The sequence below is a fragment of the Typopeltis vanoorti genome, chromosome 12 (genome assembly GCF_054136105.1).
Source record: "Typopeltis vanoorti isolate ZY-2024b chromosome 12, IOZ_Tvanoo_1.0, whole genome shotgun sequence".
Classification (NCBI taxonomy): domain Eukaryota; kingdom Metazoa; phylum Arthropoda; class Arachnida; order Uropygi; family Thelyphonidae; genus Typopeltis; species Typopeltis vanoorti.
Window position 1 is genome coordinate 16564469 of NC_143560.1, and position 23768 is coordinate 16588236.

A 23768-nucleotide genomic window follows, 5' to 3' on the forward strand; every position below is an offset into this window, starting at 1 on the left:
GGCACCTTGTCATATGCCTTTTCCAAATCGACAAAACTTAAATACAGATCTTTGTTATATTCCCATGCTTTCTCGACTATTTGTCGTAAAGTGAAGATCTGATCCTGACAGCCTCTATTTGGCCTGAATCCAGCTTGTTCTTCACCAAGCTTTTCTTCCACAATTCTTCTCAACCGTTTCTCAAGTATACTTGCATAGATCTTGCCAGGAACACTCAGTAGGGAAATACCTCTGTAATTCTCACATTCAGTTTTATTTCCCTTTTTATATATGGGTACTATGAGAGCTCTACTCCAATCATTGGGAATTCGTCCCTCTGTCCAGGCTTTCTGAACTATGCAGTGCAGCCACTGTAAGATTCTTATACCACCATACTTCAGCATTTCTGGTCGAATATCATCTACTCCTGCTGCCTTTCCACATTTCAAGCCTTTGATGGCTTTTTCTACTTCAAGTATGGATATGTATTCCTGACTGCATGCCTGGTCAGTGTTTTTTATCACTGTGCTGTCATCACTGCTTGTTTCATTTAGCAGTTTTTCAAAGTAATTACTCCATATTTCAAGGATATCTTTTTCTCCTGTTTTCATTTCACCTTTATCATCTCTAATTCCTTTTACAGCACTCTTTCCTCCATTCCTAAGCTTCTTCAACAACCTCCAGAATATTTTGCCACCTTCTTGATATTTATTTTCTATATTCTTGGCAAAGTCCTCCCATGACTTTTGTTTAGCTAGTTTTACACACTGTTTAGCTTTCTTACATTTGTCTCTGTATTCTGTAAGTGTAACAGCTGCCTTATTTGCCAGGAACTTTTGATATGCTTTCTTCTTTTCCTTCACTGCCTCTTTAACTTCCTGTGTCCACCAGGGAGTTCTGATTTTTTTATCCTTGCACACAACCTCACCACATGCCTCTCTGGCAGAATCAATCAATGTTTCCTTCAGAGTTTGCCACTGAATCTCCAAGGTTTGATTCCTGTTCTCAAACTCTTTCATTTTCTTTTCAATAATATTTCTGTATTTTAGTCTACAGTTCACATCTGAGAGCTGCTCAACTTTTATTCGCTTTAAAACTTTCTTACATGTTATTCTTTTCAATATGAAATTCAATTTTATCCTGCTCAAGACTAAATAGTGATCACTTCCAATTTCAAATCCTCTGTACACTCTGGTGTCCTGCACCAGGGAGAAAACATCACTATCAACAATAACATAGTCAATGAGACTTTTCTTATTCCTAGCCTCTTCTCTCCATGTGAATTTGTGCACATTTTTATGTTGGAACATGGTGTTAGTAATAACCAGTCCATGTCCTGAGCAGAAATCCAACAGATATTTGCCATTATTATTAGCTTTGCTCTTTTCTCCAAATTTTCCCAAAATATTTTTGTATGTCTCACAATCATTTCCTACTCTACTATTTAGATCCCCAACAAGGACCAACTTTTCCTTTTTCATTGTGTCAGTTGCTTTTTCTAAAGCCTCAAAAAATTCCTCCACTTCTACCTTAGTAGAACCTTCTGTGGGACCATAGGCACAAATAAGTCTCATTGTCCAGTTCCCCATTCTCATATTTGCCCACATTACTCTACTTGAGACTGACTGCCATTCAAGAAGATTAGCCTCGTATTTTGTGTTGAATACTATGGCTACTCCTTCTTTTCCTTGATTGTCATTGCCTGAATATAACATTTTGTATTTATTGCTCAGAAAGATCTCACCAGTTTTGGTCTTTTTTGTTTCAGTCACCCCTATTATGTCGATCTGGTACTTATCTAATTCCTCAGCTAGCTCCATTTCTTTGCCATTCAGGCTTCTTACATTGATAGTACCGATCTTTAACTCTGGTGATGTTGAGTTGGGGTTTGTTTTCAGATTTGTTCCAGTAGCTGACTTTTCGCTGTTCGCCCTGGTTCCCTGGCGAAAACAACGGGGGCCTTGTTTAACCGGGCGACGCCCCAGCCGGCATGAAATTTTGTCATGTTGTGCCATCATTTTTTATTTTGGTTTAACCAATAAGAATACAATTTGGTCGGCTAAATCCCAAATTGCCAGCCCATCCTCGTTCGTTCAGTATCAAAGTAGATACCCAACAGGGTGCACCACGAGAAGGTGAGGATTGGACATTAGGTCAGAAGCCCTGGTCGGTTCTCCGCATTCCTTTAAAGGCTATGTGGAGGTCTCCTCTCAGTTATACAGCTTTGACCCTTAAGCACCCCAAGTCTAGTCCAGTTTAGATCAGGGTTTCCCAAACTCTTTGGTCAGAGACCTCCTAAATAAAAATTCAGTAATAACAAAGATCCCAAGATCAATAAGTTTAAAGTTAATATATTTTATTAATTTTTTTTAGAAAATGTATCCAATTATGATTTGCAATGCATATTAAAATTTTTTGGCAGAAAGGAATTCATCAGTGACTGCTTTATTTGCTCATACTGTTAATACCTTGCAAATAACATTAAAATATTTACACTTCCAAATGTTGACTTGTCTTATTATTAAATGGAATACTCCATAAAACTGGATTTGCATCCTTTTTCATAATTGATTTTATGATCATTAATAGTGCTCACTTAGCAGATGTCTCTTCAGCTGCATTTTTCAGTGCACAGTTCACCAAATTCCACAAAGAAAGGAGGACTCTCATGTACAACTATATGGATGGAGAATTGTCCACCACACAAAATATCCTTGGCTTCTTTCAGAAACAGTGTGACCATTTGTTTGAAGACAGTAGTGTTGTGGAAAGTTATGACCCCTTGAACATTAATACCTTTTTTGTTGACATTCAAGACAAGTTGGATAAATTCATTATGGCAGCTGAAGTTATTACAGCCTATAAAGAATGCCAGACAAGGAAATTCTTGGGACCATTCAGTCTATTGATACAACTTGAGACTTGGAATTTATTCTTCCCATTTTGGTTATGCTCTTTAATTCCTTTCTCTGTGTAGATCATAAGCCAAATGAATTTGTGGCGATCCAGTGATCCTTATTCCAAAACCTGATGCAAATCATACCTCAGTCAACAGCTGGAGGCCTGTTTCTCCATCTAATACACTGACTTCAAGATCCTTTTTCACGTTATCAACAACAGGCTATGAGCGGGAGTGAAATATATAATCAAAAGCACATATGTATGTAGTACCAGAGAGTTTAATCTGTTCCTGCTATACAATCTACTCCCATCTGGTGAATATGAAAAACATCCAGTGGTAATACCCTTGCTGGGTCTGACTAGAGTGTTTGACAATGTCCAGCATCCCTTTCTGTTCCACATCTTCCAACAGATTGACGTAGACAAAAGGCTGCTATCCATCATCAGAAGAATCAATGCTTATATGTCTACCTGCCTCTTAGTCAATGGGTTTCTGTTGGCCCCAAGAACTGAATTCGTTTCTGAATACTACTACATTCTCTAACCATGAGACTGATACATTCTAGTTGTGATATTCTATTCATCAGTAACAGCAGAACCTACTGTATAGAAATATTCAACTTCTGTCATGAACTTCCACAACTTGGTGCTAAATTACATTCTGTTTAATAGTTTAATGACATTCCAAGGAGGGACATTGCTTGGAGAATTGCATTCAGTTGTCTTCCAGTAAATGCAATGAAATGGAAGCACCTTAATATTGGCAATCCAATTTATGACATTTCTTGGATTATATACAGTAGAGCACATTTTACAGCTACTTTGTGTATATTTGGAACAGACTGTAATGTGCTGGGCATTCCATTACGCTCAACAGAACAGGTTCTTTTTTTTTGCAGTATCATCCACTAGTTAGCAATGAAAAAAGAACTTTGATTCAATTAATGAGTTAAATATAATTTGTAGAAAGTTAGTAGAAGAAAAACATGGTTTTGAAAAGTAGCAATATGACATAGAAATGGTCTGCAATATTGCATTTGGGAAACTTTGTTCCATCCATCAATTTTTACATTTAGAAAGAGGTATCCTAGGAAATGGCTAGGTGATACAGCCCATCAATGTTATTCAATATTCATCATGGGATTCTGTCCATTCTTATTATGAGAGGTTTCTCACATTGTTCCCTCTTGATCTTATAGTCAACTGCAAGGATGACTGGAGAGTGCAATCCCAAGCTAGGAAGGCCAACTGAAGGCATTTACCTTAGAAAAAGCTAACCACTTAAGTACCATTTGTCTTGGATTTTCTAACTGGTCCTTTGGTTATTCAGCTTTATGAGAATGAAGAAAAAGCGAAAACTCCACATGATGATATGGAGGAGCTGAGGCCCTCTTTCTCTTTTTTTTTTTTTTTTCTGATGTGCACACCTACACTGCTCTAGGCTTATGATAAATACTTCTTCACTTGTTCACCTTAATAAAAGTCATACTGATTGGGTAGTATCCCTTCCCATGATGCATGCCAAGATACATGTCCAAAAGATATGTTGGACAGTATGATGTGAAATCATCAGCCTTCATATAGAATTAATGAATTTAAGTATGATGAACATATGGTGATTTTTGATTCTTTGAAAATCATCACTGATATTCTTGAAGGCAGCAGATGTGTTACAAAATCTATATACAGAAAAATGAATATGGTATGTTCAGTTTCAATAATAATTTAATAGCTTTTTATGTAAACATATCAAACTGCACAACTTGGCTTGCTGAAGTGTTAGTGTGTGTGTGTTGGTTGCCTCTGCATATCTATACCTGCTCATGCATGCTGCATTTCAAATATCTATAACTTTAACTTTCTAGAATTTGTTCATATGAACTTCTTTTTTCAACATTGTTGGTAGGGAATAAGATCCTGAAACACTTCCCTATAAGGTGTAGCTTTGGCTGGTAGCCATTGGTAAACGCTGTTGCTGCTTGTACTGCAGATGCTGTCAGTGTGAGACATTTGTGGATGTTTGTAAAAGCTTGCTCTGGACAAGAGATAAGAAAAGAATCTTGATTATCTTCTTGAGTTCATTATTGTAACAAACCTTCATGGAATACACAGACTTTCAGGAAGCTGCTGAATATCTCTGTGTGTATATGTGTGTGTACACACATGATATTTCATATTTATTATTTTTTCTTAGGTGAAAACAGCTCCGGATTTCAGTTGTGTCAATGTATTTTTTATACCTTCTTTCACTTTGGATGTGAAATGTGAAAAAGCTCTTGAAGAAAGTCTCATATCTTGTGCTAGAAGACTGAGGTAGGTTAAAAAGTAGATTTTCAGTATTTGAAGCAATTTTTTAAAGCTTAAGCATTAATTATTGTTAGAAATATGTAGCGTGATAATTATGGTAATCCCATACATATGGGGTTGTTTGCCCTATAGTACATTAGTACTGTGGATAGGCAGAAAGTTGAGAAGAAAAGGGGAACTTCTTAAGCTGTTCTAAAAGAGAATAATAATAATAAAACAGGTTGCTGCTAAGGAGATTGATTTTTCTTCTTGTGTTGTGGAGTGAAAAAAAAGGATACTTTTTGCATAAAGGAAGCTCCAAGAAAGAAGTAGCAAATTATGGCTATCAGTCACTATCTCAGGAATTTTGCTTAAGGTATAGAAATTAAAAGACAGAATTTAGGACTGGGTGGATAAGATTATGATACTTTATAAGGGGTAACATGATTTTGTGAAGGGTATGTCTTGCCTTAGTAAAATGCTTACTTTTTTATAATAAAGTGACAAGTGAGTTGAATAAAGGGAAGTCATTTCCTTTATCCAATTCGCCATCATCATCATCATCAAATTCCTGCCATGTACCCTCAAGGGGTGTACAGGATATGACAGTACTACATGAAAAAATTACATCATTACTAACTTCCTATCTACAATTTTCCTCCAAATCAGTCTGTTACTTGTCAAGACTCCAACATTATCAGATCTTATATTTCTATCGTCTAAGGCACTTTGTACCGTATCAATCCAACTATATCTTGGTCTTCCTCTGGGTCTTTTTCCTGCCAACCTGGCAGAGAACACTTGTTTTGCTAATCTTTCCTCTCCCATTCTATTTAAGTGACCATACCACCTGAGATTAGCTCTGCTAATGCATTCCTGGATGCTGACAATGTCAAGTTCTTTCCTAATATCCTCATTTTTAATATGATATTGCCATTGATGCCATCTGTTCATGCCTCTAATCTTTCTCAGGACTCTCATATCTGTGGTCTCTAGTCTTTGGTCAAGTGTTTTACTTCTGACCCGGCTCTCAGATCCATAAGTTAAAACTGGTTTGAACACTGTCTTGTATACAGCTAATTTAGTGTTCCGACTAATTTCTCTCTTATTCCATATGAATTTATTCAATTGACTTCCCACCATACCAGCTTTGCTGATTCTGTTGTCTATTTCTATATTTAATTTACCATCTTCAGTAAAAATCGTGCCTAAATAGCTGAAATGTTTTACTTGTTCCACAGGTTCTCTATTCACAACACAGTTGACATTTTCACTGATTCTGCCTATTTTCATTGTCTTTGTCTTTTTATTGCTGACCTTCATACCATATCTATTACAGTAGCTATTCAATTTAGTCAGAGAATCTTGCAGACTTGTAGCAGATTTATTTAGAAGTATAACATCATCCGCATAAAGCAAAGAGCTGACATTAACATCTCCAATTTTGATATCATGTTTAATACCACTTTCCTTCATAATGTGATCCATATAGATAATGAATAACAGAGGGGATAATGTACATCCTTGTCTCACACCAGATTTAACATTAAACCATCTTCTTGTACTTCCTTCAATTCTAACTGCTGACTTACAACTCAAATAAAGACTAAGTATTGCTTGATATAATGCCCCATTAACACCATATAACTGCAGCGTATTGAATAGCTTCTCTCTTGGCACCTTGTCATATGCCTTTTCCAGATCGACAAAACTCAAATACAGATCTTTGCTATATTCCCATGCGTTCTCGACTATTTGTCGTAAAATGAAGATCTGATCCTGACAGCCTCTATTTGGCCTGAATCCAGCTTGTTCTTCACCAAGCTTTTCTTCCACAATTCTTCTCAACCGTTTCTCAAGTATACTTGCATATATCTTGCCAGGAACACTCAGTAGGGAAATACCTCTGTAATTCTCACATTCAGTTTTATTTCCGTTTTTATATATGGGTACTAAGAGAGCTCTACTCCAATCATCGGGAATTCGTCCCTCTGTCCAGGCTTTCTGAACTATGCAGTGCAGCCACTGTAAGACTTTTATACCACCATACTTCAGCATTTCTGGTCGAATATCATCTACTCCTGCTGCCTTTCCACATTTCAAGCCTTTGATGGCTTTTTCTACTTCAAGTATCCAATTCGTTTGTCACTTTATTATAAAAAGTAGTCATACTCAGTGATAATGCTGGACTTTGCAAAAGCATTTGACAGGATTCCACATACAGCTCTGTTGCATAAATTGGAGCAAATGGGATGGATATGAATCTGGTGATTTGGATTAGAGGGGTGGCTGATGTACAGATAGAATGGTTTATGGAGGAGGCAGAGTGGTTCATGGACAAGTCTAGAAGGCATATGACTAGTGGTGTACCACAGGGCTTGGTATTAGGGGTTCTGTTGTTTAAATTGTACATCAATGATATATAGAAAATGATGGGAAATATTCAGTTGTTTGCTGATGATGCAAACTGGGAAGAGCAATAGCAAATGAAGGTGATGTAGAGATCCTGTAGGATGACTTAAATGGCCTGGTGGTATGGGCAAAGGTAAATAAATTACTGTCAGTTTAATGTGGCCAAGTGTAAGCTGATGCACTGTGAGAAGAAGAGATCACAAGTTGTGTACTTTATTGATGGAACTGAAGTACAGGAAACTGATGAGGCCAGAGACTTGGAGGTGACTGTGAACAGGGAGTTGAAGTTTAGAGGGGCATATTGGAAAGGTAGCCAAAACAATACATCAGATTTGTTGTTAATGAACACGCTAACAAGCAGGGATAGGGAAGCTATTGTTTCTCTTTATATGGCTTTAATAAGGCTACATCTAGACTATTACTTGCAGATCTGTCACCTGGATTCTGTGGAGATGAAAAAGTGGTGGAGAGGAGACAAAAGACAGGCAAGTGACAAAAGATTGTCACAGGTCTGTGGGATGCCTCTTCGAGAATAGAGTGAAGGTCTGTGGTGGACTTCAAAAACTAGCTCATAGGCAAAATAGAGGAGGTATGATAAAAAGATAAGTTATTAACACTGAAGTTTATTCAGTACCCAGCAGCAAGGGAGGGAACAAGAGAACTCTGGAAATTGTATAAGAGTGTGGTTAGCAAGGATATTTAGGACTAGAATTTTTGCTATGGGTGGAATGGGTTGCCAGAGATGCTTGGTCAATGAATGAGTTTGAGGAAAGGTATGATAGGTATTTATTGTTTGAATAATGGTTGTTAGAGTGATAATTTGTTTCCTATGAGTCTTCTGACTTCATGGAGGTACCTGTATAATAACAACAAAATAACTTTTTAAAAAAAAATTTATTGCAGAGAAATTGGAGATGTTAATGTCAGCTCTTTGCTTTATGTGGATGATGTTATACTTCTAAATAAATCTGCTACAAGTCTGCAAGATTCTCTGACTAAGTTGAATAGCTCTTGTAATAGATATGGTATGAAGGTCAGCAATAAAAAGACAAAGACAATGAAAATAGGCGAATCATTGAAAATGTCAACTGTGTTGTGAATGGAGAACCTGTGGAACAAGTAAAACATTTCAATTAATTTAGGCACGATTTTTACTGAAGATGGTAAATAAATTAAATATAGAAATAGACAACAGAATCAGCAAAGCTGGTATGGTGGGAAATCAATTGAATAAATTCATATGGAATAAGAGAGAAATTAGTCGGAACACTAAATTAGCTGTATACAAGACAGTGTTCAAACCAGTTTTAACTTATGGATCTGAGAGCTGGGTCAGAAGCAAAACACTTCACCAAAGACTAGAGACCACAGATATGAGAGTCCTGAGAAAGATTATAGGCATGAACAGATGGCATCAATGGCAATATCATATTAAAAACGAGGATATTAGGAAAGAACTTGACATTGTCAGCATTCAGGAATGTGTTACCAGAGCTAATCTCAGATGGTATGGTCACTTAAACAGAATGGGCGAGGAAAGATTAGCAAAACAAGTGTTCTCTGCTAGGTTGGCAGCAAAACGACCCAGAGGAAGACCAGGATATAGGTGGATTGATACGGTACAAAGTGCCTTAGACGATAGAAATATAAGATCTGATAATGTTGGAGTCTTGACAAGTAACAGACTGATTTGGAGGAAAATTGTAGATAGGAAGTTAGTAATGATACAATTTTTTCATGTAGTACTGGCATATCCTGTACACCCCTTGAGGGTACATGGCAGGAATTTGATGATGATGATAATCATCATCATCTTACAGTTGTGTCCTTTTTTATATAATTTTTGATATTTTATAACCAAGTAGAGTTACAAACTATTTTAATGACAACAACATTTTACAAATGATTTATTAACATCATTTTTTATTATCTTGGTGGGATTAAGACAAGTGAATTTGATTTCAGTGATATTTTGTGGCAGAGTATTAAAAGAAACTATTATGTTATGGTAAATGAGGGAGAAGAAATATACATTTATCTTAAGGTGAGGATATTGCAGAATATCAGTGTAAATACATCTGTAGGATTAGATGGGATATCAGCTTGGGTTTTGTGAGAATGTGCAAGGGAACTGGCAATGCCTCTGGACTAGGCTCTTTAATTTAAGTCTCAGCTCTGGTAGAGTTCCAAAGGAGTGGAAAGAGGGCAAAATAATTTCCTTGCATAAGGGACGTCCTAAGACTGCAGTAGCAAATTATAGACCAATCAGTATCTCAGGTGTGGTGGTAAAAGTACTGGAAAAATTCGTCAAAAAGAGAATTCAAGAATGGGTGGATAAAAATATGATACTGTATGAGGGGCAACATGAAGGGTTTGTCATGCCTTAGTAATTTACTAACTTTTGATAATAGAGTAACGGCAGAGTTGGATAAAGGAAATGGCTAGAGAGTGATTATGTTGGATTTTACAAAGGCATTCTACAGAATACCACATGGAACTCTGTTAAAATTAGAACAAATGGAAATGGATATGACACTGGTTAAGTGGATAAGAGGGTGGCTGCTGGACAGATACAAAAAAGTATCTGTCTAGCAGCTCTGTTCAAAATATCTGATATATGTTGGTGCAGAATCGAAGCGAAAACAAGTGGTGCACCACAAGGTTCAGTTCTGGGACCATTGCTGTTTAATATATTTAACATAATAGATATAGGAAATAACATCATCATCAAATTCCTGCCATGTACCCACAAGGGGTGTACAGGATATGATAGTACTACATGAAAAAATTATATCATTACTAACTTCCTATCTACAATTTTCCTCCAAATCAGTCTGTTACTTGTCAAGACTCCAACATTATCAGATCTTATGGGGTTTGTTTTCAGATTTGTTCCAGTAGCTGACTTTTCGCTGTTCGCCCTGGTTCCCTGGCAAAAACAACGGGGGCCTTGTTTAACCGGGCGACGCCCCAGCCGGCATGAAATTTTGTCATGTTGTACCATCATTTTTTTTATTTTGGTTTAACCAATAAGAATACAATTTGGTCGGCTAAATCCCAAATTACCAGTCCATCCTCGTTCGTTCAGTATCCAAGTAGATACCCAACAGGGTGCACCACGAGAAGGTGAGGATTGGACATCAGGTCAGAAGCCCTGGTCGGTTCTCCGCATTCCTTTAATGGCTACATGGAGGTCTCCTCTCAGTTATACAGCTTCGACCCTTAAGCACCCCTTGGCTGTTAATATGGGCAAAAGATAAATGGTGTGTCAGTTCATGTGGAGAAATGTAAAGTTATGCATTTTAGGATAAACAGATTACAAGCTGTGTATCACATTGGTGGCACTGTACTCCATGTAAAAAAGGAGGCTAGAGATTTTAGGCTGGTGGTAGACAGAGAGTTAATGTTTAGATGACATATTGGCTAAGGTTGGTAAGGTAGCCCATAAGATTACTTGGCTATAGAAGAACACACTAAGAACTATCTGGATTACTGTGCTCAAGTCTGTTGAGCACAGTATTGGATTACTGTATTGGATTGTGCTCAAGATTGTGAGGGTGTGTGGATTGCAGAAGTTGGTTGATAGGAGAAAAAGAGGGAATATGATAGAAACATTTAAGTTGCTTAAAGGGTTTTATAGGATTGATGCAGGAGAAATGTTTCAGGACTTGCTTGAGGGGCCAGAACAAGGGGATCATCCCTGGAAGTTGAATAAAGGTGTAGCTAGTATGGGTGTGAGGACTAGATTTTTTCCTTGAAAGTTGTGAATTAGTGAAATGGGTTACCAGAGTCAGTTGTGAGTGCTTTGTCTGTTGATGGGTTCAAGGAGAGGTATGATAGATTGTGTGGATAGTTTGGGTCTCCTGTGATGAGTCTTTGTACTCCATGGAGGTGCCCATACGATAATAATAATAATAATCTCAGTTTCTTTCCATTTTTTTATGATTTCTTAATATATGTCACCAAACTTATATATCCGATTACTTTCATTTGTGTTTCCCCTAATCAGAACATTGATTCTCGATGCTCTAATACTGGCATATCATAACTATTTGGTCCTGATACATTTCCAGTATGTTTAAACAACTTGTATTTGAAAATTCACTTTGCCATAGAAAAAGAAACTCACAACTGTCTTCCCTTCTTAGACACACTAGTGATGTGACTACCAAATGGTTCATTTTCTTCTCCATTTATGGAAAACCCACACACACATGGAAAGGTATTTACATAAACTATATAAATAATTAGAATGGATTAAGCATGTACATTTTTAAGCTAAATATTTCTTTTTCATGTTTTGCTATGTTTCATTGGCTGACACCATCTTCATATCTGTCAACATAAAAACAGCTTTAACCTTCCTACTGGCCAAGGTGGATGAAATAGCCAGACCACCCCAGCGTTTTTCATGGATCAAAACTTCATCGGCATTCTACCTTTCATCAATAATTTACCCTCCTCTGCCATTAATCCCTTAATGGCGATTTTAGAGTCATTAGCGGATTAATTGTGGTGGAGCGACTTTTGTGTCACTTGTCTTTACATGTACTGTGTTACTTGGAATTTCCTTTACCGTACTAGGATATTTGATTGTTTTTTTTTTTTTTTTGTAGGATGCACATTACTATAATATCCAGTGCTTAACCACTGTAGATATGTTGAAAATATAATAGGAAGGATATCCTGCATGGAATAATTCGAAATTTATGCTCATTTTTAAGATTTTTTACTGAAACTCCCCCTTCCTCTGCTCTCCTGGAACTCAGTTACATAACTAACTACTTTAAATGTCTACTGGTTTGAAAGCTTTCAGACAGTATTCAAAATCTCTTATTTCAGTTTACCATTTTGACAAAAGAAATAAAGCAATAATATTGTTGTATATTCGAACTTCTAATTCTGTACTATTTCTTTGTATCTGAAATCAGCTGTTCACCGGTCTGCTGAGATTATTCTAAGATTTAGAAATACTATGCTATATTTCCAACAATATATAAAACTGTTTATGCATACCACACAAAAGAAAGTTCAGCTGTGTTATTTTTGTTTCTTTAAAAAAAAAAAAAATCTAAATATTACTACTTCCACTGCTGCTGGTTGCTATTTCTGAAATACGTCTTAGAAATGCTCAACAATAATCCTCTTAGCTGGAGGAAAAGCTAGTCTTAGATTACTCTTACTGTTTTTGAGAAACAGAAGAGAGAAAGTTTTTTCCCAGAAGTCACACTACATTGCCTCAAGCAAGAATGTCTTGTTCGTTTTCAGTTGTTGATTAGCAGACATCCTAACACAGAAAAACTGACATTTCTTTTACAGGCTGACACAGTATTTATTCCAAAAATGATTTCTTTATTTATAGTGATCAGTTTCCCTTTTATTATCAAAAAATTCTCAATTATTTGATGCAACTATCTTGAAAAAAAGATTTCAATTTTTTAAGAGAAAAGGCACATATGTGTTACATAATCATTTCTTTTTTGGGTTGTGGGAGGGAGGGAGGGTTATAGACCTATTCAATCTGCAGGCAATTGTTACAAACATAAATCACTTCGGTAACATGCTCATGCAGTTTAGTGTAAAATAGTAGCAAAAGTTTAACTACTTCAATAATGTCACGTATCTAAACTAGTTTTAGATATGTGACATTATGAAAATGTCGTTATATCTGCTGATGTTAGAACTCTTACATAAATATTTTTTCTGGCATGAATTCTCTATCAGCTATAATGTAATCAATTTACATATTTTTGCACTTTTGTATTGACAAAAGAAATATGTGCAGTAATTTTCTACTACAAGAAAAAACCAGATAATAACAGAAGAAAAATATGTAGTATTTTCTTTTTCATTGGGTGAATTTACAATGTTCTTTCTTTTGTTTTGAAATGAAAGTGTAAATGATTATTTTCTTACCATTTTTGCCAATAGAAAATCTGCTATAATTATACGAGTGACATTTTATTTTCTCCCACAGGAGAAAAGAAATAAGGCAATAGAATGATTTACTATTCAGAATTGTTTAGAATATAATTAAGGTATTATATATATATATATATATATATATATATATCATCATCAAATTCCTGCCATGTACCCTCAAGGGGTGTACAGGATATGATAGTACTACATGAAAAATTTACATCATTACTAACTTCCTATCTACAATTTTCCTCCAAATCAGTCTGTTACTTGTCAAGACTCCAACATTATCAGATCTTATATTTCTATCGTCTAAGGCACTTTGTACCGTATCAATCCACCTATATCCTGGTCTTCCTCTGGGTCGTTTTCCTGCCAATCTGGCAGAGAACATTTGTTTTGCTAATCTTTCCTCGCCCATTCTGTTTAAGTAACCATACCACCTGAGATTAGATCTGCTAATGCATTCCTGGATGCTGACAATGGCAAGATCTTTCCTAATATAATAAGCTTAAAAGAAAGGCTTATTTCCTAATATCCTTGTTTTTAATATGATATTGCCATTGATGCAATCTGTTCATGTCCTTAATCTTTCTCAGGACTCTTATATCTGCATTCTCTAGTCTTTGATCAAGTGTTTTACTTCTGACCCAGCTCTCAGATCCAAAAGTTAAAACTGGTTTGAACACTGTCTTGTATACAGCTAAGATTTTTCAGTTTGGCCATAGTATTGCTTCCCGCAGTCACATGTGATTTTGTACACTCCTGGGAATTGTAGATGGTTGTGAGCTTGTTTGTATTTGCTTAAAATCAATCTTAGTTTAAGAAGTGTAGAGAAACAGGTTTTTATGTTGAACTTTCTTAAAATTCTTCTTAGTTTCGGGGAGAGCGAGCTGATAAGCAAATACAAACAAGCTCACAACCATCTACAATTCCCAGGAATGTACAAAATCACGTGTGACTGCAGGAAGCAATACTATGGCCAAACTGAAAAATCCATCCTCCTACGTCTAGAAGAACATCAGAGAGACATTGCCTACAAAAGAACTAGAGCAAGTGCCCTGTCAAGCCATGTACTGTTTTCAGTAAATACAAATGATGAAGGCCATCAATACGAGGTAAATTGGACAACTACCTCAAACCTTCATATATGCCGTGATGAGGTGGAGCGACGCATAGTCGAGTCTAAGGAAATTGTTATGGACCCTCATCGCATAAATAATAATCTACCGGACTCTTTCAGCTCTGCTATCCGATATTGGCACACGCGTGAAATCAGACGCACGCAGCTACTTAACAATAGAACTTCAACACGGACTGTGGCTACAGTTCAAAGCTAACTGATTTTGTAATGGTCGTTTTATAGTGATACGATGTTTTTTATAGTCTTTACTTGCTTTCTGTGTTCCCACACCTGAAGAAGTCGGACAATCTGATGAAACATGTTGCGTTTTGAATAAATTTAATTGTTATTCTAGTCTCGGTTATAGTCAATATATATAAATATGAACATATTTATATATATATATATGTGTGTGTGAAGGGTACAGGGGAAAAACAACTTCAGTCCAATTTTTGTGAATTCAACATAATTGCCATTTGTTTTTTCAATTTTTAAGTACTTATTTCAATTAATTATGCTTAATATACATGAATGTACCATATCTGTTATTTTTTTATTTTGTTATGCTATGTTTACTTGCATTTTGACAACAAGGAAAATTTAATTACGTTTTATTCGGAAGTCAATGTCGTGGACTGAAGTTGTTTTTCCCCTGCACCCTTCATATATATCCCGCACAAGAAATTTGGAACTTATATCACATCATTGCTGTGTGTAGTAGTGTGTTAGCAAGGGGAAAATTTTCACATTATTATTTATAGAATTTAATTATTTATTTTATTTTATTATTTATATTTTTCATTTTTGGTGATATAATTTACTTGAATGATGAAATGGAAACAATATGGTCAGGCATCTCTCTATCAATATTTGTAGTCCTGAAAAGGACTGTTTTGATGGCCCTGAAAACATATTTTTGTTTTCATACTGTTCAGAATTTAAAAATCTTGAACAGTATGGAATACCCTAAAGCAAGAGTAAACACACAAAGCAGTTTTACATTCAGGGCACCAGATTGTTTTCCCTTCTGATATATATATATATATATATATATATATATTATTTTTTCCATACATAGCATTTGCATTGAGGTTTTTTTTAATAAGCCGTGGCTGGGAGATTCTCGGGATAATAGTTGGAAGTTAGCAGCGTTTAACCTCAGAGTTCTCGAAGGATTGTTTGCTTTCTTGCTCGCTGAAGAAGGAGCATGTGCATGTAGCAATGCTTTTGCGATTTCTATTCTGTAATCTAGATATGTTATGGTAAACAAGCATTTCTTTTATTTTTTTGTGCAGGAGGAAACTGTTCCAAATAACAAAATCCAATATATGTTCAAGCACTTTTTTTTAATATTTTTTGTGCTGTTTTCTCATTACAGAGTAGAATGATAGCTGCTGATTGCACCTGTCGACTCCACCCATATTGTTGTTGTATGCACACACAGCAATGGGTTTTTCTTTCATGAAACCATGCTTCTCCATGGATTCCATTGATGGATTGTGCAGGGAAGACAGCAGAAAAACATCTTTTTTGTCTTTCCAACATAGTGCAAAGACTTTTCCTCGCTGATAAGCTCGGATTTCCCCCTTTGATAGTTTTCCTGATGCCAGATCTAGAGGCATATCTCACCTTTTTTTTTTTTTGCATTTACAGTACCATAACTATCTGTATAATGTTGTAAAAGCAAATCAGTGAGTTCAGGACACATGTGGTAATTATCCACCCAGTAAAGGGTCTAGTAACTGCATTACTGCACACATCGACAAGGAGAGAGCCGAATATTTATCATGCTCGATTACAGTCTGCTTTCCCGTATAAGGCTTGAAATCCCAAAGATATCCACTTTCTGATTCACAAAGCATAAAAAATTTTACCCCCTACTTTGCTTTCTTTTGGGGAATATACTGCTTACATTTCAGTCTACCTTTGAATGGCATAAGACTTTCATTGATACTCAAGTCTCTCTCAGGAATGTATAGTGATCTACATTTCTGCTGGATTTTCATCAGAAAATCATAAATTTTGTTGAGGACTGGGCAAGGATGTGTTGCCTGATCATATTCCTCATTATTCTGAAAATGCAAACACGTCACAATTCAGTTAAGACTGAATTGTTTTTCAGTGATAACATCACGAAACATTTGCATGTTCAGAATCCAGTCTGTCGACCAATACATTTCGAGAGTGGGCTTTTTCACGATGCCTTGCACAGTCAACAGTGCTATAAATCTAAGGAGCATATTGATATCTATTGGGCTCCAAAGTTTACTGCAAGAATGCGGACTGTATTCAACTTGCTGATGTTGTTGGCAAGCATAAAAGTTAGTCTGTTCCACTATGAAGGAAAGAATATCAGCATCTAAAAATAGACGGAAAGAGCTTAAAATGTTGCTGGAGTCAAAGTCTTCAGTAATTCCTGGCTTACCGATGAATGGAAACCGTGGACAAGCTGGTGTACATTCAGTGGCGATCACCTATTTTCTGTACGAAGACATATCTAAACTACAGGCAGAATCACCATCTTCAGAGCTAAAAAGATTTCTCTCCTCATCGGTAGAACGAGCTGCTCGAAAAGCGAAGGCTCCAACTTTTCTTCATCTCACGAACTTTCCTTTTCTTAGCCTGAATAACAAAATCCAATATATGTCCAAACACTTTTTTGTAATATTTTTTATGCTGTTTCCTCATTACTGCTACTGCTGCTGCTTGCCATCTCACAAATGAATTGTGTGTGTTGGGTATACTTTCTAATATTCCTTTCTGCCTAGTAATAAGCTGTAAGCTAATGGAGATTACTGATCCTCCACTGAGAAACAGATCAAAAGAACATGCCGGCCTGGTTGGCTGAGTGGGTATCCGCTCTCCAGCCAAAAGGCTTCGGGTTCAAATCCTGCCATGGGCATGGATGTTTCTGATTGTCTGTGAAAGTATTAGTGGTGGTAGATGGCATTAGTGATGAAGGTTGATGGAGTAGTAACACGAAGAGTTGTAGAGTAGATGCCCTCCCTCGATGAGTCTTTGGACTCCCTGGAGGTGTGATATAATAATAATAACATGCCTAGCAGGCAGCACAGTAAAGTGCCTTGTGCAATAACTGCATATTTTACAGGCAGAAATTCCTTGTTTTGTTTTTCCATCTTTCTGATTGATTAGCAGACATTCTAAACATATTATTCTGATATTGCATTTGTAGGATGACAGTGTTTTTAAATATAATTTCTCCTATTACCCAATATCACATAACTTCCTGATGTATAATAATCAGGAAATAATATGTATATTTTCTGATTTATAATTTGCTGATTTATAATAATCAAAACCTAGTTTCTGTGTCAAAAAAATAAACATTATGTGGAACAATTACTATGGAAAAATAACGAATTAAATAAAAACTGTACTATGTTTCATAACAGTTTTCGGATGTAAAACTATCAAAGTCGAAATAAAGTTCAATTCTATTGTCAAAATATGAAATTTCACATTTGATGCATGCACATATACATATTTTGTGTGGGAGAATATACGCAAAAGTATCGCTTACTTTAAAATTCGAGCAAAATATATAAACCAGCAGAAAATATATACTTATCAATTTAAATAATAACCGTTTATTTCATTTTGTAAAGACCAATTATACAGGGAAACCAACAAGGTGAAAGTGCAAAAAACAGTAGATTACAATATTTTGAAAAAAAAAATTAGTGATATGATTAAAGAACTGCATATTATTCTCTATAAAGCAAAGTCGTTGAAGAATAATTCACAGATTTCCTGAAGGAAATCTGTGAATTATTCTTCGAAATATGATTTTGAACAAAGATAACATAATCTAGTATAACATAATAACACCACCATAACAAATTCAACTCATACAATCATGTGTATAATCCCAGCTCTAATTAATACTTTAGTTAACCCTGAATATATGCTGTAGCACATGGACATATGTAATCAATTCACTCTATTTAACTATCCAAAACTATGTAGATTAAATTATCCTTTCACTGTACTAATACATAACTTTGACATTTAAAACTTTCCTATAAGTTACAATACACATGCATAAATTTCAGGACACATATTTACTTATATAATATTAATATTAACAAGCATACTTTCATTATAATCAGTCATGCACTAAAGTTCTAGTATAACTTTCCTTAGTCTCTTCAGCAGTTCAGTAATAGAATAATGATAACAATTACAGACAATTTTCAGTTAACATGAGATTTTTACAGTATCTTTTTCTCTTGAGTTTTCTATATTGGCCTCTACTTTTTTCTGATTATTCTATCCTGGTATGATCTCTCTTATAATCTGTTCTTCTTAGTTCTTTTGGCATTAAACTGTGCTTACGCGATCTTAACTTTTCATTCTTGAATTAAGGACACACTTTGAATCATCTATACAATGGCTGTGAAACTCACCACATGGACACGGACTTCTTTACAGATTTCCTTTTTTTTCGTAGTTGTCACTGGATTATGAAACACATAGATAATACCTTCTTTCCTTTAGCTAAATTGCATTCCTCGTTTCTTACCATAGGAAATATGGAATCGAAATCCCGCTCACTTTTGTTTCCTTGTTGTGACGACGGAGATAACTCCAATCCCGCCACTCAGGAAAACTACGTGAAACCTATACGAAGGAACTCGTGAAGAAACTATCCAGTAAAAAGCCCTGTTGGGGGGGGGGGGGGTGTTCTAACCCTTTTATACCTTGACCTCTAATGGCACCCACTTTAATTTCTTTTCTCTGCCCCTTATTTGATTTGACTTCACCGACCAATTAGGGTGGCGTTTTTCTGCCAAACATCCTTTGGTCGGTGAGCTCGTGATGATGTCTCAAATCGGGAATTGACCCTGAGCGATAGTCTGTTGTTTTTCTTTTGCTAGCCTCTAAATTAATCCCCTTTCCAAATTTTCTAGGAATTTGCTTAATTTTTTTTTTTATCTCTAGCCTCTCATATATGATTCCTTATGACTAATCCTTTCTGTCTTACTTAGCTAAATTTTTTTTTATATCAGAACACTAATATATTCCATCTTTTATTAGTTAGTTCAACAAACACTTTTTTTTTTGTTATATATTTTACTTGGATGCAAGAATATTTTTCTTTCTTTTAAATAATTCATTTATTAGCTTTTATACAGGGTTTTAATTTTATTTTCTCTTCATGTTACACCATGAGAGCTGGGAATTCTACATTCTTAAGGTATCAGGGTGTAACAAAAGCCATGCCATTGTTCCTTTTATGTTAAATAAAGTTCTAATAGACTCATCATTTTTGCATTTCTGAGAGTTCTTCTTGATACCATATTTATGTTGACTGCTGTACTAGTGTTGTCAGCTTTTTTCTCGGAAAGTCAGGGTGGCAACATCGACAATTTATCGCCGACAATGGTGATTTTTTGACTGTATCGCTGATGAAGTGAAGAATGCAACATCATTTTCTAATTGTCCCCCAAGATATTCAAATTGTACCCCCCCTGTGGGGCATATGCCCCACATTGGGAAACACTGCCCTAAAGTCAATGCTCCATTTTTTAAACACCATGTGTAAACACGATCCCTTGTTCCTGCAGAAAGGTTGATGCAAGTCAAACCGGAAGAAGTTTTGAAATCCAGAAAACTGAGCACGTAGGCAATGTTAAAAACAAGAGAGAAGAAAAGAACAGTCCGGTTGCACACATTCTTGCAGAACATCACACTCTAGACTAGCAATAAATCTTCCTGAAGATGCTGTGAGCCAATGAAAGACAGTGAAAAAACATGTAGAAGAAATATTTAGTTTAAAATCTATGCATTTATCTCATTCTAATTATTTATATAATTGATAAAAATTCCTCATAGTTTGTAAAAAAAAAAAAAAAAATTAATTAAGAAGGAACTTACATAAGCAATCACATGATCACTACCTATCCCAACAATATGTCATCCTCAAAACACTAGCACACAGAGTTAGGGCTGTTTGTTCTAATGACTGCTCTGGAAATTGAACTGGATATTCTTTCACACAGGATTAAATGGAAGAAAACTGTGCTACCTGAAGTTGCTACAGGTCTGAGAGACTATTCTTAGAATATCAACATCAGTTATGAAACAGCCCCCCCTAACCTCAACAAGGATGGCTGCATTAATTTGCTACAGATCTGGGAGATAATAATTCTAAGACCACATCAGCACAAACTTCTCTGAATTCACAGTGCATCCGTCTTTTAGAGGATGCCTTGTTAGGACAGTAATTCCTTTTTTTAGTTATTATTTGTATTTGTTTCCATAACATTTCAATTGAGCATGTGTGTTACTGCAGTTGTAATTTGTGCTCCGATTATGCTGGTTAGAAAATCAGTGAAATGTTAGCAAGTAAAATTGTTTCTTCTTCTATCCATCAGCTCATTGGAGACATCATCAGATACTTTATGGTCACTCCTTTCCTTGGTAATGTTCCACACCAATCCTCGCCAGGCAGTCCTGTTGTATGCCTTTCTGGAGACCTCAATTCTCTGAAGATCAGTCACTTGAGACACACCATCCATCTATCTCACTGAAGGTCTATCCCCTCCTCTTTTTCCAGGAACATTACCTTCTATTACTGTTCCTTTCAATATGCCCGAAGTATTTCTTCTTCTTTTTGGTGTTGTTTATACCATGAAGTATTGTTATGAAAAAGCTAATTTAGTTAAATATCGTAAGAATTCTGCAAAATGCATTTGCATCAAGTCATGCACTGGTAAGTAGAATGATTACTAAGTAAAATTGAAAACTTCCTATAATATTTTCTTTTATCCTGCATAACAACTGCTTTTTCTTTATCAGCAAATTATTTTTCCTTTTAAGAAAGTAAAGGGCTTTAAATTACAATTTAGTTAGATTAGAAGGCAGTTGCTTTGTTTTATATAACATGTGAGCAGCTTCAAAATGCATTTTGCTACTGGTGTTTATAACAACATGCATAATCCTCTGTTGATGCTACAGGAAGGAGTCAGAAGACTATGGCTTGTATATTCTTCATGTGGCCAATGGTATTTTTGAGTGGCCTCTGAATCATTTCAGCTATATATAGGAAAATTATCTCACTAACAATATCAGTACTTTATTATGAATAAAATAACAGTTAATACATATATATAAATGATTGAATTCATTAACTCCTGTATATTTCTTCCTTGTTACAAAGGCATCATCAGAGAGAGAAAAGATTGTTTAACAACATTCAAAGCACATCTAGCATTGTGTTTTATTATTCATGCCTAGGTACATGAGTACCTAAACACACATGCTATCAGAGTTCAAAGGAAATAGTAGTCTTAAGGAATGATTTGTGTAACCTAGAGCCTCTAGCTCAGTCAGTATAGATGAAGCTCTTTGGTCGGAAAGACCTTGGTTTGATTCCTGTCCATGGCATGATGAATCTTTATCTGGTCTCTTTCAACTTAAGGTGAGTTAGCCAGTCTCATACAGAGGTAGAGGTTTTTTTTCTCCTAGAAACTCGGGTTTTTCGTCCCTTACAACAGACAAACCGGTCCGTGAACACACACAAATTTACAGTCATAATATATATACTTAATCTCTCATTAGGAGTGCTCAACCTGTCCTAAGGGATGGTGTTGAGGAAAGGGGAAGCCCTCACATGAAATAAAAATAAAATTTGTGTAACCTTTTGTCAAATTAAAAAAACTATGTGCAGTTAATCATGATTACTTTCCAAACTTTTGAGAGAGACATGCACTCAGAATTGCTTAGATTCAGATGGTATTGTAGAGTTTTTGCATTTCAACCAAATTTAAATCTTACTGCAGAATCTTGGTTTGACTCCAAAGAGCTTTATGCTAATGTCATTAATATATTAAGCAAGGCCAGTCCTATGTGATTTTAAGAATTTGATGTATTCCCAAAGTTCACGGATTCTAATTTCAGCACAATGTTCTGTCGTTCTGAAATAACAAAGCTGAGAAGAACAGGGTACTCTGTTACTTTGGCAGAAAAATGACAGTTTTAGAAAATGGTCTGAAGGTAGTGTTAGTTAAATGTGCAAACAACCCATGCTATTCTGATGTTCTTTTAAGGTTGCATGCGGTAACTCTTTATATCCAGTTGCAATCTAGTTATTTTATTAAAATATGATTGCTAAAATCATTCAAGCATGCAATATCAAAAGAAGGAAAAATTGCATCTGATGGAAGATAAATAAAAGTTGGACAAACTATTATTTATTGTAATGCACTGTGGAAAACCGTTAGATCCTGAATGGAGGATTTTCTAAGAAGTTGTTCATTCAGAATCTAACATGAAAAATTTAACTAATTTAAGATAATACGTGCACACCAGCAGAAAGTAAGAAAGACCTTGTTTGTTGTATATGAGAATGGGCATTAATATGTGTAATGTACTGCAATTATTTTGTTGTTGTCAAATGGAAGACTAATTAGAGATTTATGTCAAATTAGTGATTCCATGAAAAAGAAATATTAGCTTAAATTTGTGTCCTAATAAGCTATCTAAAATAACGTAAGTCGCCAGAGAAGTAATGAGTAACAGTTCAAAGGTTGCATCTGAAACGCACGTATCGATCGTAACGCCGGAGGCTACAGCTTATGTGGAAAGTGACGTATGCACACTTTCCACGAAGACGGCACCTAACAGCAAAAGGGAGAGTAAAGGATCATCTTAAGGGCATTAAAAGTAAAGGGTTGTGCGAAAAAGGATACAGCAAAAAGAGGGCGCTAGAACACAGAATATAAGGCAATGCGCGCCATATTGCAAGGCTTTTTTCTGGATTTTCATCTTGAGGATTCTTGACCAGTGGTCGGAGAAAAGACGAGCTAGGGTACTATGATGTTGGACAGCGGGCCATTTTCCTGATTATGCTGAAGAAGATTCCACTTGGAGCCGTACGCGAATCATCAACCTATGCAGTATCGTGCCAGTCACTGGATGTCCCATCGGAAAGGAGTGGAGATAGCCCTCAGTCGCGGCAGAAACTAGTTCGTGTCCAGCAGCAGTAGAAAGGACGATGCAACCACAAAGCCAGGTGCCAAGATAGCCAATCGAAGGATGACCAGAACAACACATGGTAGTTAATAGACCTTCGGAAAGAACTGGGTAATGTAGAGATCTTTGTTATATGTTACAGAACTGA

At 35.9% G+C, this 23768-nt stretch overlaps 1 protein-coding gene across 1 annotated transcript in view; it reads left to right on the top strand.

Moving 5' to 3' along the window:
• Positions 1 to 23768, top strand: part of LOC150100600 (uncharacterized) — an 87024-nt gene that overhangs the window by 37483 nt on the left and 25773 nt on the right. Inside the window, exon 4 of the mRNA XM_090401726.1 lies at positions 5075 to 5193. Within this exon, the coding sequence (XP_090257852.1) occupies positions 5075 to 5193 (119 nt within the window). The remainder of the gene's footprint in view (positions 1 to 5074; positions 5194 to 23768) is intronic.